At 35.2% G+C, this 14,268-nt stretch overlaps 1 protein-coding gene across 4 annotated transcripts in view; it reads left to right on the top strand.

Moving 5' to 3' along the window:
- Positions 1-14,268, top strand: part of LOC145688404 (metal cation symporter ZIP14-like) — a 511,696-nt gene that overhangs the window by 263,808 nt on the left and 233,620 nt on the right. For all 4 annotated transcript variants that reach the window (XM_081762589.1, XM_081762588.1, XM_081762587.1 and 1 more), the window contains exon 2: positions 6,830-6,989. In XM_081762589.1, the coding sequence (XP_081618715.1) occupies positions 6,878-6,989 (112 nt within the window). In that variant the 5' untranslated portion in view covers positions 6,830-6,877. The remainder of the gene's footprint in view (positions 1-6,829; positions 6,990-14,268) is intronic.

Here is a 14,268-nt window from a genome sequence, read left to right as displayed (position 1 = left end):
TATGAATGGCTCTCGCATTAAACCGATGTAATATTTGCCTCATTACGATTGCTCGGGATTAACCCTTTGGGGAACCCATGGTACAATTGTACCATACGAGTGTTTCATGGTACATTGCGTTAGTGGAAGTTCCAAAATAAGTTTAAATCATGTAGCATCGTGTAGCTTGTAGGCTATTAGTTATCGAACAGAATATTATCCTGTACATAAATTGAATACTCTGTGGTAACGCTCGACTTCATTTCAATTTCTAAGGTCTATATCATGATATGGATTGAAAATATTCTTACGTTATTATGCTAATCAATCTGGTAATTAGGTTAATAATTTAATCATACAGCAGAGTAGTGTACGCAACTCTGTACCATTAGTGAACACATTCTGAATGCAAACTATATGATATTCCCTACTCGACTCATTTATTATGTGTTATGAAGGCTCAATTAGTAATTTCAAGTGTAGTCTTGCTAACACTCACCTTATTCTATTCCCGATATAGAATCATAATTGGAAATCCACTTCCAAGCAACGAAGATTATTTACACTTTCTTTCCTATTCAACAAAAAGTCGACTTCACAACACAACGACGAAGGAACTGCTTTTCACTGCTTGACGTAATAGTGTAGCTGCTAAATAACACATTTTAGTAAGTGTGTGTGTGATAGCGACAATTGTGTGTAGAATTTCCACCATCTTTCTATACGTTTTGAACTCTTTCTTTATTATTGGTCTATCCTTATGCGTGTTTGACATACCAATAGATTGAAAAAAAATAAATTCTTTATTATTGGTCTATCCTTATGTGTGTTTGACATACCAATAGATTGAAAAAAGATAAAAACAATAAACATCACCCTCATTTATAGTACTAATGTTTTAATTAAAAATAAAACCTGATTAAATCAAATCACTTTTACCAAATAATTAATCACACTATTATTTATTACAAGTGATTTGCTTTAGTCAGTTTTCATTTTTAGTTAAGGCAAAGCAGTTCGAAAGCTAGAATTACTGGCACTAATGTCTGTTTAGAAGCTCAAGATTTAACAGTAATAAAACCCATCCAAATCAGAGACAGACATACTCAAATGTTCTTGTAAATACTTGCCTTTCTTCCTTTTCCCTCGAAATTTCACATTCACTGAGGAACGATGTGTTTAATGCAAAATGCTCGTCTTTAGTGAGAGGGGTCCTTTAATCGATCCCATTCCAGGATAATTTCTGGTGGACAATCGTGTCCCTAGCTTTCTTAGGATTTTCTCGTTTTCCCCCACATTCCTGTTGCCCCAATTATTTCGTAACGATTCACTTTAGTTTATCATCCTTTTCCTTATGCGTAAAGGGAGAAATGTAGGACATAGAACTCGACATTTTGTGTAGTTTTCATTTCAGACAATTCACATCCACGAACATTTAAATATCACACTTAACATTAACAGTTAGTGTATCATGAAACAAATAAAATCAAAAAGGACAGAGAATAGTAGTGTTAATCGCAGTTAGGCTAAAGAAGACGGTGATGATAAGAAATCAATGAAATAGTGGAATGAATACATCGGTAGGAAACGGGATAACCCCGAGAAAACCCACCCACACGGTGTTTGTCCAACACAAGGTCCACTTGACGCGAGCTGGAATCGAACCAGAGACCTCACGCACGAGAGGCGAATGCTCTACCACTGTGCCTCCGCAGTCTCCACATCTTACATTAAGTAAGCAAACTCTCAGATGCAATTGCAGACTTTGGGGTAAAAGCCCGTCAAGTCCAAAAAGTGAAAGTGCAAAGGAGGTAGCTTCAAAAGCGTTTCTCGTCATTCGATTTTCTTCAATCTTGGCACATATGTACTAGACCGAAAATAAACCGACACTTTTTTTTGTTTCTTTCGGAAAATAGGTTAAAGGGTTCAAAGGGCCCATTTTTTAAAAAAAAAGGTCCCCTGACTAAAAGGGCTACATTAAAGAAACGAAACTCTCCCGATAAAAAGATAACCTCAAAGTAGGAAATACGTGTTTTGTTATTTTTGCGGGAAAAGGGTTTCAGGAGGCAATGGCTCCTTTCGAAATGGAAAGGATCCCGTACAATACTTACGGAGATTGGATTTCGATGGCACTGCTTGAAATCATGATACGTGGTGGCATTGCATTGCTGGTATTGCTTGAAGTCATATTATGAAAGGATACACTGAGACCAAGTAATCTACACACATTTATCATCTGATTGACATGTCTACCACCAAAACTCTCTGTCTCACAATCTGTCGAGTTCTAACAGTTTTCTTCTAACTTGAACAATGTACTATGATATTTATTTGTTGAAATGATGTAATTGATCTCTGTTTATTTTTCTCATCCAACTTTTGATAAAAAATACCCCAGGAAATATCCAATGCGCCGCCTATGCTACTCATCAAATTGTGCATTAACATCATATACAACCAAAGATAATGAACATTTCTTTTCACCCGACTTTGGTCCGACATTTTCTTCTCAAATTATGACCGTTTTTCCATTTTCCCTATAAATTTTCTGCTGGTCATAAAGCCGAAAAGAAGCATATTTACACCTAGGTTGATCTATCTATCTATCTATATCGTAATATCTTACCAGGGAAGGGTTCGAATGGGGTACTCGAGTTGCCGAACAACATGTATCAGATATGAAACAAGGTGTGAAAATATATATATATATATATATATATATATATATATATATATATATATATATATATATATATATATATATATATATATGCAAATTTATAGCGGCTGAGGGTAACATGGAGAAGCATGAGAGGCGGAAGAAATGTGGCTCAACAACACAGAAAACTAAACAATTACTGTTCTACGCTTGAATGACCACATAAATGAAGGTCAAATGTTTAATAGTAGATGCATGATAAGTTCTGCAATATGTTGGGAAATATGATCATCATGGCCACCATATTGAAAGCAGACATCTTGAATTTGGATTCACAATGTAAGAGAAAGTGGGTTATATGGGATATCAAAAAGCACTGAAATTATACGAGGAGTTCATTCGAGTTCACCCTTATGTTGTAACTCTATTGTGAGTTGAGAAGAACATGTAAAAAGCACCCATAGAAACACTGTGAGTCTCACTAGTATGACGCGAAAACTAAAGCTTGGAGAACTCTGGTTTGTACACAGACAAAAGTAGAAGTGTGTTTATATGCATAATAGTTGAGAGAAGGGAAAGATCATCAATTTCCTGCAAAGATGCCTGACATGCCTTCGAATATCAAAGCACTTGCTAGAAAATCAGCAAATATGTGCAAGGATGATTTGAAGTTTTTTTTTCTTTAGGAAGTTTTTTTTTTGGCACATGTGTGCAAGAATCACTTCTTGGTGATGGTTGATTCATTTCTTGTAAGAAAGATGATAAACTGATACATTCCAGTGTTCCGAATAATACTGAGTTTCACAAGAAACTGGTACCCCCAGGTTCAATCTAAATTTTTACTGATCATCCTAAAATTTTTGTGGAATGCTTGGGAATGTACTGATCCCCCCACAGTTTTGGACTGGCTACGGGCTTGACCCCTAAATGCATTCGACCTATTGAACTTCTCGATGTTGGATTCTTTAGCACATACAAACAGTACGTGAGGTTTATCACGGATCCTGCGTTACATATTGATGGGTTTCATGTATGGCATCGTTACAACTTCACCGTCTCCAAGCCTTTGCGCACTTCCAGTTTAGTGCTCCCTTGTTACCAGTTTCAAACATGCCTTCTACATGGCTGGGATATCTTGAAGAGCAACCGTAAAAATTCCAGACTTCAATGTCCTTTTCTTTGATTATGAAACATCATCAGAATGTCACGAACATCAGGCAATAATCCCTGTTCCGTCAAGCGTGGACACTGTGAACAGCTCTTGTGCTTTCATCACATTCTTAAAGATACTCTTCACATCAACTGTCCTTTATAGATTGGTATGCACCTTTATCAGTATGCTTGCTTATGTGGTGCTTATGAAGAATCACATCATAATTGAAGGGTCCAGGGGAAGAAACTGATAAGTCCAAAAATCGGTATTTTTTGTTTTTGATGCAGTGTTGTTCTATGAAAACGGACGTTTCTGTTGATTTAATGACGAGGGGAACACTATGATAAGTCCGAAAATATTTACGAGTAAAGAAAACCCATCCTGGGGAAGAATATGTTAAGTCCACGACCTTCTGGGGAAAACGCTGTTAAGTCCAGGTTATTGTTGTGTTGTATATACAACTATCAGCATTGATATCGGCCATTTAAGAAATTACTTGTTCACAGTATCCGTTCAGAAACGTGCTCTAGTTACGTGAAGTTTACAATAAACGTGGGTTTCTTTAGTTGTTGTGGCCAGTGGTAATGATCAAAGCATGGATGATTCCCTGAGTGAAGAAGAATCTGCTCCACCTTCAACATCTAAGAAAAAACTTTCATATGGAAGAATTCGAGATGTAATGCAAAACTCAGACGACAGAGCCATGAGACCGGCCCAGAGTGCACCTGCAAACGACGTTTTGAGAAGGTTAATGATGTAGGAAAACAAGAAATCATTAGACGAATGAACGAAATGGTGTCAAATGATGAAATTAACATATACCTGTCAGGCCTAATTGTAATAGTACCTGTGCAGAGACGTAGGCCTAGGAAAAACGAGAGTGAAGCGTCTTATTGTGATGCATCATATTCATACCGACTGCGGGTGGTACAAGAAGGATAGACAGAGGAGGTCACTGTTTGTAAAGCTGCATTCGCTTCACCTCATGTTATTGATCGCGGAAAAGTTGATGATCTTACGAAACATTTGAAAAATACTGGTAATCCTCGGCCTATGATGGTAAGTTTTAACGTATTACACGTTACAAAATAACTAACATAACCTACCCTAACGTAAACTAGCCTACAAATGTTTAACTTAGCTTATAAACAGTGCTCTCAATCGGGTCGATTCCGACTCGAGCCGGGCCACTGGTTGGGGCAGCTCGAGTCATGAGTAGATTCAGCTAGGATTGTGTTACGGGTTGGTCGAGTCAGCTCGGGTCAGGTTAGGTCAAACATTTTTGTTTTGGTTCGGTTCAAGCTGACCCAAAATCCGACCGGAACCTTATCCGAAACAAAAATGTTCGAACCAACCTGACACGTGACCCGATCCGAGCTGACTCGACTGACCCGTAACACGACCCTAGCTGACTATCCATTACCCGAGCTGATCAACCAGTGACTTGAAAAGAGCTGGGGACCGCGGTGGCTCAATGGCGTTCACCTCTGATGCTTGGGACCTGGTTCGATTCCGGCCTGCGCCAAGTGAACTTTGTGGTGGACAAACACCGTGTGCGTGGGTTTTCTCGGGGTTCTCCCGTTTCCTCCCACTTTCTTCATTCCACCATTTCATTTATCACTCATCATCACCGTCTCCTTTAGCCTAACCGGCATAAGCGTGGGACGTAAAACTAAAAGATTTCATTTTTCATTTTTGAAAGCTGACCCGATTCGGGTCAGAATCGACCCGATTGACAGCACTACTTCTATATGCTGTCTCTAACCTATCTTGTTTTCACCTCAACTAATTTTAAAAGCATCACTCATCTAGGCCTATCATTTTTTAGGGTTCCTGGAGATATCTCAAGAAAAATATGCAGATTTGCAGTCACTGTAAAACTATTTCTCTTTAAAAGCAGTGGAGTACTACACAAACCTTCCAAAGGCACAGTAAATCAAGAAAGCACCATTGAAAAGACTTCATAATATGTACAAGTGTTACAACGATGTGTTTTTATTAGATTTCTTACAGCAATTTTGTATATAAAATTATCATCAATTTCAAGACAGTAGTGATTATTTGGGGAAAACTCTGATAAGCCCGGTAAACAGAGCACAGTACTTTTTTATTGTTAAAAAAGTATTACTACTATATTATTTTTCATACTTTATAATATCCAATCACAATAAGATATAACTAAAATGAATGTTAACAACAATAAGCATTACATTGTAATGACATTTTGAAAAATATATAACTTCAAACTTTAAATTTGTTGTACTGTAAAATTTGCAAAATGTGACTTATCATATTATTCCCCTGGACCCTTCAATTGTACTTGTAATTCCCAGCCCTCCTTTGTTTCGGGCGTTTTAACGCGACGACAACTATCCATCTTTAGCACTGAAATATTGCCAATTCTTTGCACAAGCAAATTACTCATTATACTCTTTTTGTAGACATCCCGTCCCAACATGTTGTAGATGGTTTAGAGCATATTTCCTTTTCGACATTCTCATTAGAACAGGCTGTTACAAGTCGCTTTTTGCACGTAGATATTGCTGGTTATTTGTTTTGTATCCTGACAATGTACCAAAGTCAAACATATTATTTCGACGTTTGTGCAAACATCCCCTCACAGCTTTCTTGCATGGAACTTCTCAACTCACAGTAGAGTTACTACAGGATGGTTAACATCCATGAACTCCTGGTAGAATTTCAGTGCTATTTGATACGCCACATAACCTACTTTTTCTTTAACATTGTGAATCAAAATTCAACATGGCCACTTTCAATATGGTGGCCATGATGTTCATGTTCCCCAACATAGCAGATCTTATCATGCATATACTACTAAACATTTGACTTTCGTTTTTGTGGCCATTCACGCGCGGAACGAATAATTGCTTAGCTTTCTGTTGTTGAGCCCTATGGTCGGCCATACTTCTTCCTCCTCTCATGCTTCTCCATGTTGTCCTCAGCCGCTTATAATAATAATAATAATAATAATAATAATAATAATAATAATAATAATAATAATGTATTTTTAATTTCAGTGCCCTTCAGTGGATGAAAAAGTCAAAGATCAATCAAAGGAGCAATACATGGAAAAGGTTTGTTCTTTGCTGCTTCGTGGAGATAATAGAAGCAACAACAGCCTTCTTGAAAATCCGTTCATTGTACCAGATTTAGGCTTAAAGCCTACAGCAGCAGAAGGTAATTAATATGTTATTATTAGTAGTTATGTTTGAGCTCTTGATTCACGGTTATGAGAAAATCTATGTTAATAACTGGAATATTTCTTACGAAATTCATTTTGTTTGTTTAAGAATAATGTTCAAATAATAATGTCATAGGACGGTATCGAAACAAGAAAGGTAGATGTAGTGCGTTAGGAACTATCCCATGAAGCAAACATCAATTTGGTATTTTTTTTTCATTTAACTAATTCTGAAATCAATTAAGGAAGGAAGGAAGGAAGAAAGAGAAGTGTATCGTGTATGCACCTTTCGCGAAATTTTGTAACTGAGCAGACATTGACTTGCTTAGAACAAATTTGAGATAAAGTACTGTACCTTCCTTTAGTTCGTGTAAATTATGAGGATTCATATTTGAATTTAGACTTTAAAAGAGGAAAACTCTAAATTGTATCCACTTTTCAGGGACTGTGTCCAACATTGATCACGTTTGACGTGTAGTCTTTGGCCTCCTTAACATTCACATGAAATCTCATTTCATATTTTGTATTGGTGTATCTTCTTGTTGCTTCCAAACATATTGTGATTCAGTTTCAAATTTGAAATTTAAAATGGAATATTGTAAATTGTGCGCGTGTGCTTTATAGGGCTCTTTTGACCTTGTCCAAATTTGACACATAAGTACACCCTGAGTTTGCTACTGCAGATAGGCCTAAAATATGAACAAATGAAATGAAAATGAACTATTTCAGTTTTATGTCTCATGGTTGTGTCGTGTAGGTTAAAGGAGACTGTGGCGATGAGAATGCGAGAACCCCGAGAAAACCCACTCACTCAGTGTTTATGAACAGCAAAGCCCACTTGGCTCGACCTGGGGGATAATTATGAAGTATTAAGTGATAGACTCTCAGGCTTTCTCAAAATTTTTGTTCGACTGCCAAATGAAATCGCAAGGGAGCTGCACTGGATACTGTTTCCTATAAAGCACGTGCCCTCCATGTGAGTGGCATGTCATTTCAATTTGTCTTTCTTCTGGAGGAATGAGAGTAAAGTCCTTTCAAGAGAAAAACAATGTACGCTCTTTTGGTTTCAAATTTATGAGGTTCAAACTTCGTTTGATATTTGCATATATCTTACATTATTTGTGAATATGTATTGCATTTTAGAATGTATTTATTGCTTTAATTAGTGTATCTTTCCAACAATTAATCTGTCCTTATTTTTCATATTTGTTGTGCTTTTGTATGATTAATAACAAAATGTTTTATGTAAAGCAAGTTTAAATTAAAAAAAACAGAAGTTATTTGGTGTTATTAGTAGGTTTTGAGGCAAAAACATACCCATTTCAAACATATAATTTATTGAAGTATATTTTAAAGTGGTTAATAATTATTCAAATGATAAAATCAGCTGACATTTTATGATAAAATTTCATATTATAATATTTTCCTTTCTAACTGCATGTGTACCTTATAACTTTCATTGGAAACCTCTTTTGGGAGCGAAAAGAAATTAATTCATCCTGTAGATAATTTCTACAATTTTCGTTGTTATACCCAATTTGTTAAATGATTTACAGGAACCAAAATTGTGTGTGCATAATGTTCAGTAAACAAGAAAAAAATAATAATTAAGAAGACATGTTAATAGTAGTATCCATATTTCTAATTCATAATAACAGAGTTTTTTTTTTGTTGTTGTTGTTGTTGTCAAGTGTCATAAATGGGACACCTGTCAGCGTCTCGTTAAAGACTTACCAGCAATTTGCATGAGAAATAAAATTGCAGTCTGATATTTTGATGAGCAAGTAATGAATCACGTAAAGAGAAATAATTATCAATAAGTGATGAAGACTCGTAAGAAATATGATGAAGTGGTAGAACGTAAAGGTAAAGCCCATAATCGGGAAAATATCAAATTCAGGGAAAAATTTCATACAGTGAAAGAGGCGAACTACTGGAAGTTGATAATTCCGAAAACAGTTTTCAAGTTTTGCTTTATATGAGTGGATGTATGTGTGCAAACATAAAGAAAAAAGTATGTTCCTGATAGCTTTATATTTCAGGTTCATACTGTAAAATTTACGAAAGAACTGCATCAGTGAGAATAATACCAAAGTAGTTTTTGGCGGAAACGTAATTTTGCAGAGGGGTGATTGTTGTACCTAGGGTCAATATTTAGTTTAATGATAATAGATTGTTTCCGAGGAGTATTTTATTTGTTACAAAACAAATGATAAAAAATACGATACAGATGTCATAGCGTGTTTCCTCTTTCTTATTAGAATTGACATTTTTGGTCCATAATGTAAATTTTGGTCCTAGAATGCAAAGACGATTATTTATCTGTTATTGCTAGGATGGTGAATTTTCACTCAGAGAATACTTTTCTTTTCTCAAATATATAATGTTATTCGAATAGTTTATAAATACATACTCTATTGTGTATTTTTAGCTAAATACATTCGTTTCAGATAAACTTCCATTATTGAAAAGTAAAATATATTTTTCTGTTTTGTTTTTTTCATTACATTGTTGGATAACTATAAATATAATTAGAGCAAAAAATTTAAAATGGCAAAAATTACACTTTTACATTTTAAATCCTTATTTAGTAGTATTACGCTCATTAGTAAGATAGAACATTATATTTAATGTTTTCATGGAATTGTTAGCCCAAATAAATCAAACAGGTAATATTTGTAAGCACTGTAGATATATAGGACAAATGAACAATGATATACTGTCAGGTTAATAATGAAATATTTATTTGTAAAATCTGATTAAAATCGCTTGAGACGGTTTTAAAAATATCGTATATATATTAAAAATAGGCTATACGTAAACCAATTCTTAATAGTAAACTACCTATTTTCGATTTTTCCAGAGAAATGACGTATATTATAGTATTTATTTGTTATTGAGAAATTTATTTATGAAATATAAAGAAAATCCTTAGATCTATTTTCGAGAAAATCTCAAATTTTCGTTTTCATTCTTCAGTAAGACCACCCTTAATTTTAGAGGTAGGAAGAAATTTCGAAACTCAGCCTGGAAAATCACATGAAAACTGTAAGTTTAACATTTTGTTGAAGTACGTTGAACGATATGGCTTCTAGTCGAATGTACATCAGAATAAATAGAGGAACAGACGGATAGTTGTCGATAAAATCACTTTTTCTTCATCTATGCTCCATGACACGTATAAATTCGTTAATATCTCGAACTCGATTTTCTTTTCACGATTGCCATACTTAATTTTCTCCTTTCATTGCTCGAAAGTAAAAAGCAAGAAAGTAAAATGTCAGAGGATACATTGAATAGAATCTTCTATTTGTCACAAAGAACCCCATTTCATGAGGCCTTGGGAGTAGTTTAAATGAAAGGTATGTATTTTTTACATAGTTGAAAAAATAATAGAAAAAACAAATAGCTTTTCTTGGAAAAATTATTTCGAGTGAAGCACCGTTTACGAAATGGCCACCTTTCAGTTGAGGACTCTTACACTTTCAAACAAAACTTCCAATAAGACTTAGTTGGAGGGAGAAGGTTGAAACGAAAAGTAAAATAAGATTTCAGTTCGCCTATCGAATGAAGTGCTCTGTTTGCCTTATACTACTTTTATCATGGTGCCCTTTAGGCATTCAGAAAATTAATGGAAAAGTATGTAATTTGATACATTATTAGAATTATCATAGACAACTAACTAATTTTGTAGGAAAAAGTTTTTTTTCCCTTGCAAACTCCGTTTACGATTTCCTTATAAATTCTACCACAAATAAACTCACAGTTAAGTAGTAGTTATTTCGTAAATGGTGCCTATACACACACACACACACACATACATACACGTGCGTATATATATATATATATATATATATATATATATATATATATATATATATATATATATATATATGTGTGTGTGTGTGTGTGTGTGTGTATGTGTGTGCAAAAATACTTTCCTACAAAAGTTGTTTCAATCATATATCAAATTACATACTTTTGTGGTAGCTCCCGATAAGACATGAGAAGAGATGCTTGTGGACAAGCAGAGTAGTCTATTCAAAGTGCTTTCTAACACATTCCTATCTCACTTTTTCCACCATTGTATTTTCAACCGTTTGTGATTTATAGACACTGTACATTTTATCTGAAATACATTTCATAATGTTGAAACAAAGGAGTGAACACGACCTATAAAACATTCAAAATGTAAATCATCTCTGCAGTACATCATTGACTGTCATGGCCGAAACGAAACTTGGTCGCCAACACTCACAAGGAAAAGGCACACTTTGGTAAGTGAACTTCGAGGCCATTTTTTGGGAGGTGGTAGTGCACATTCAAAGAGTTAATATTACAAACTGGGAGAGCGTAATGGGCAAAAATGACGGAGAGAAACCGTCTTAAAGTTTTCTACTCGACTGATATATCGTACGACGCGCAAAATTATCAAGTGACGGCGTGGCAGAGTGAGAAGAATCAGCGACTCACGTGCAAAGGTCTCGGGTTCGATTCCCGTTCGAGTAAGACTTTTTTTCTTGCTTTTTGCTTCAACCTATAAAGTAGGCATTTGTAACTATAAGTAAAATATTAATTTGCCATATGCTTATAATGAACAAAACAATAGAAATTGTCAATCACTTGTAAATTATTTTCATGCTCCATGTTAACTAGGAACAAAATTTAATCTTTTCCGCAAATATTATTGTTACTGCAGTCGTTGTGTAAAAAATGTTCTTGAAGCTTCGTGTCTACATCTGTTGACAGTGTCAGAATTACAAGGGGAATGAAAGGGAATTCTGCTTTGGTTATAGCAACATCCAGTATTATCAAAGGGGATTTCCCACTCAACTCCTTTGTAAATCGCAATCTGTCAACAGATGTAGACACAAAGCGTCAAGAACATTTATTACAAAACGATTGTCGTCAAGGGTGGTGATCATGCGGGCCGGGGGGACTGTCTCCCCAAGCTCATGTCGGCCCCATGTATTTTTATGAATATGAATTTTTGTATGTATTTTTTATTGTTGCATGTATTGTTGTATGTATTTTTTATGAATGCCCCCCAAATTTACAGAGAAATCGGTGCCGTTGACTGTCGTAACCATAAAACAACTCGTGATATCAATATATGTACGGAATAGATTAAATTTTCTTGCTAGTTAACATGGAACATTGAAAGATTTTACAAGTGATTTTAAAATTTCCCTTGTTTTATTCATTATAAACATACGATGAATTAATATTTCATTTATAGTTACAAATGGTTACTTTATTAGTTGAAGCAAAAAAAAAAAAAATAAATAAAATAAAAATAAAATAAAATAAAGCTTGACGCAAACCGGAATCGAACCCGAGACCCTGTGTATGAGTTGCGCACTTTTCTCACTCTGCCACGTCATCACTTGATAAGCTTGCGCGTCGAACAGTATATGTGGCTAGTAGATAACTTTTGAGAATTAGTTTTTCTCCCTAATTTATGCCCATTGCGCTCTCCCAGTTTGTAATATCAACTCTTTAAATGTGCACTACCTCCTCGCAAAAAATGATCCCGATGTTCACTTACCAAAGTCAAAGCGTACAGTATTAAAGTTAACTTTCTTTCTTTTCTTTGTAAATATTATTTAACAAAATTAAGCATCAGGTAGTCAATGGTTTTCTCTTACGCTAACAAAGACCTAGCCTCAGTAAAGAAATAAACGCTTTTGCTGCAAAATTTCAGAGACAGTCAACCATTTTGTCATTTATAAAATAATTGGGTGAAATGCATTGGAGTTAAAACTTGATCAAATAAATCTAGTCTTATTAAGGCCCACGATCTGCTGTTAGATCATTCTTAATTTATTCACAATGACAAACATTTATCTGTCGAGAATTCCTTAGCTTAACTGACGTTTAGGTATTGTAGTATCAGATGCCATTAAATTCCTTACTCGTTCGTGCTCACTACGCATTGACGGATATTTGAACAGCCAATGCTGCATTTACGGGGTTGGACCGATTTTAATCCCTTTGTTGCAGGTCCTGCCTTTAATCCAGCAAGATAACAGGTGCTCTCACCTTAAAATCGTACAGTCGTATACTTCCTGGCTAGACATAGTGTTCCTCTGCTTCCTTAGCCAGCACGTTCCCTCGATTTCTCACCAATTGAATACATCTGGTCAATAAATGCATAATGCCTCTCACACCTGTAAACTGCGCCAGCTACAGTTAATGAGCTGTTCCATAGTTCGAAGACACATAGCTTGCCATGCCCCAGAATAACATCCAAAGAAACCATACTCTCGACGTCTCGCCGTCTTGCAGCCGTTCTAACCACCAATGGTAGGTCTACAGAGCGTCGCTATTTTTGTCCTGCTGTCTCCACGTTGTCACGCGTTACAATTAACGTAACTTCAATCCTTTTTACTTGTAATATGTGGGCTCTGCCTGCCAATTTTTGCTGCTATCTTCTCTCCTTGGTGATACATTTTTAGTGGCGTACAGGCAATAAACAGCAAAGCACCTTCATGTTCAGTATTAACACTATTCATGTTTAAGTAATTAAATTGAAGTAATTCAGCTTTTAAATTGCAATTAAATCGTCACATTGGTTTTAAATTTGCAGATTCGCTGTTCGTTAGCGACATATATTGATATTAGGCAGGCAAGCAGTGACACCAATACGCGTGACTGTTTTCTACTAGGAATTAGTTTAATGTACTATCATGTTTTTCTATTACAAATAGGATAATATAGCGCTAAACGGACTCCAGTGATTTTGTGCAATTGGACAAGGGAAATTTACAAAAGATATTCAATATCAAACAAATCGGGAAAATGATAATTGATTTTGTGTGTTGATTTCTATGGAACTGTCGATCCTGTATCCGAATCATGAGCAGTCAGAGAGAATAGGATATTAAGACTTTTGCTATGACTCTGAACTCACTATACATAATTTTCCAAACTGAACTAAACTCGAACAGTCTACCATTCTAAGTCAAACGTACTTTATTCAAAAATATGTTTGTGCTTCCTGGACACTCCCGTTAACTAGGTAAGAACATGTAAATCCAGGATTAATTTTAATGAGAAAGTAATGTGATATTTCCGCTCAACGAACGTCATATGTCACTGGTAATCGGTAAAAGAATAACGAAAATGATTTGTTATGGTTGGATGATCTAACCCAAATACATTTCAGTGGACTGGTGGCACCTAGTTTACCTTTACCAAATAAGAATTTGAATGGTTTATTAAATATTTACCTAGCTCAAGCCCTTTATAATAAAAAAAAAAACTATTATTAAA

This window comes from Thermobia domestica, chromosome 6, assembly GCF_964235325.1.
Source record: "Thermobia domestica chromosome 6, izTheDome1.hap1.1, whole genome shotgun sequence".
NCBI lineage: Eukaryota > Metazoa > Arthropoda > Insecta > Zygentoma > Lepismatidae > Thermobia > Thermobia domestica.
Note: the sequence above shows the minus strand (reverse complement) of the source record. Positions and strands in the feature narration are given on the sequence as shown.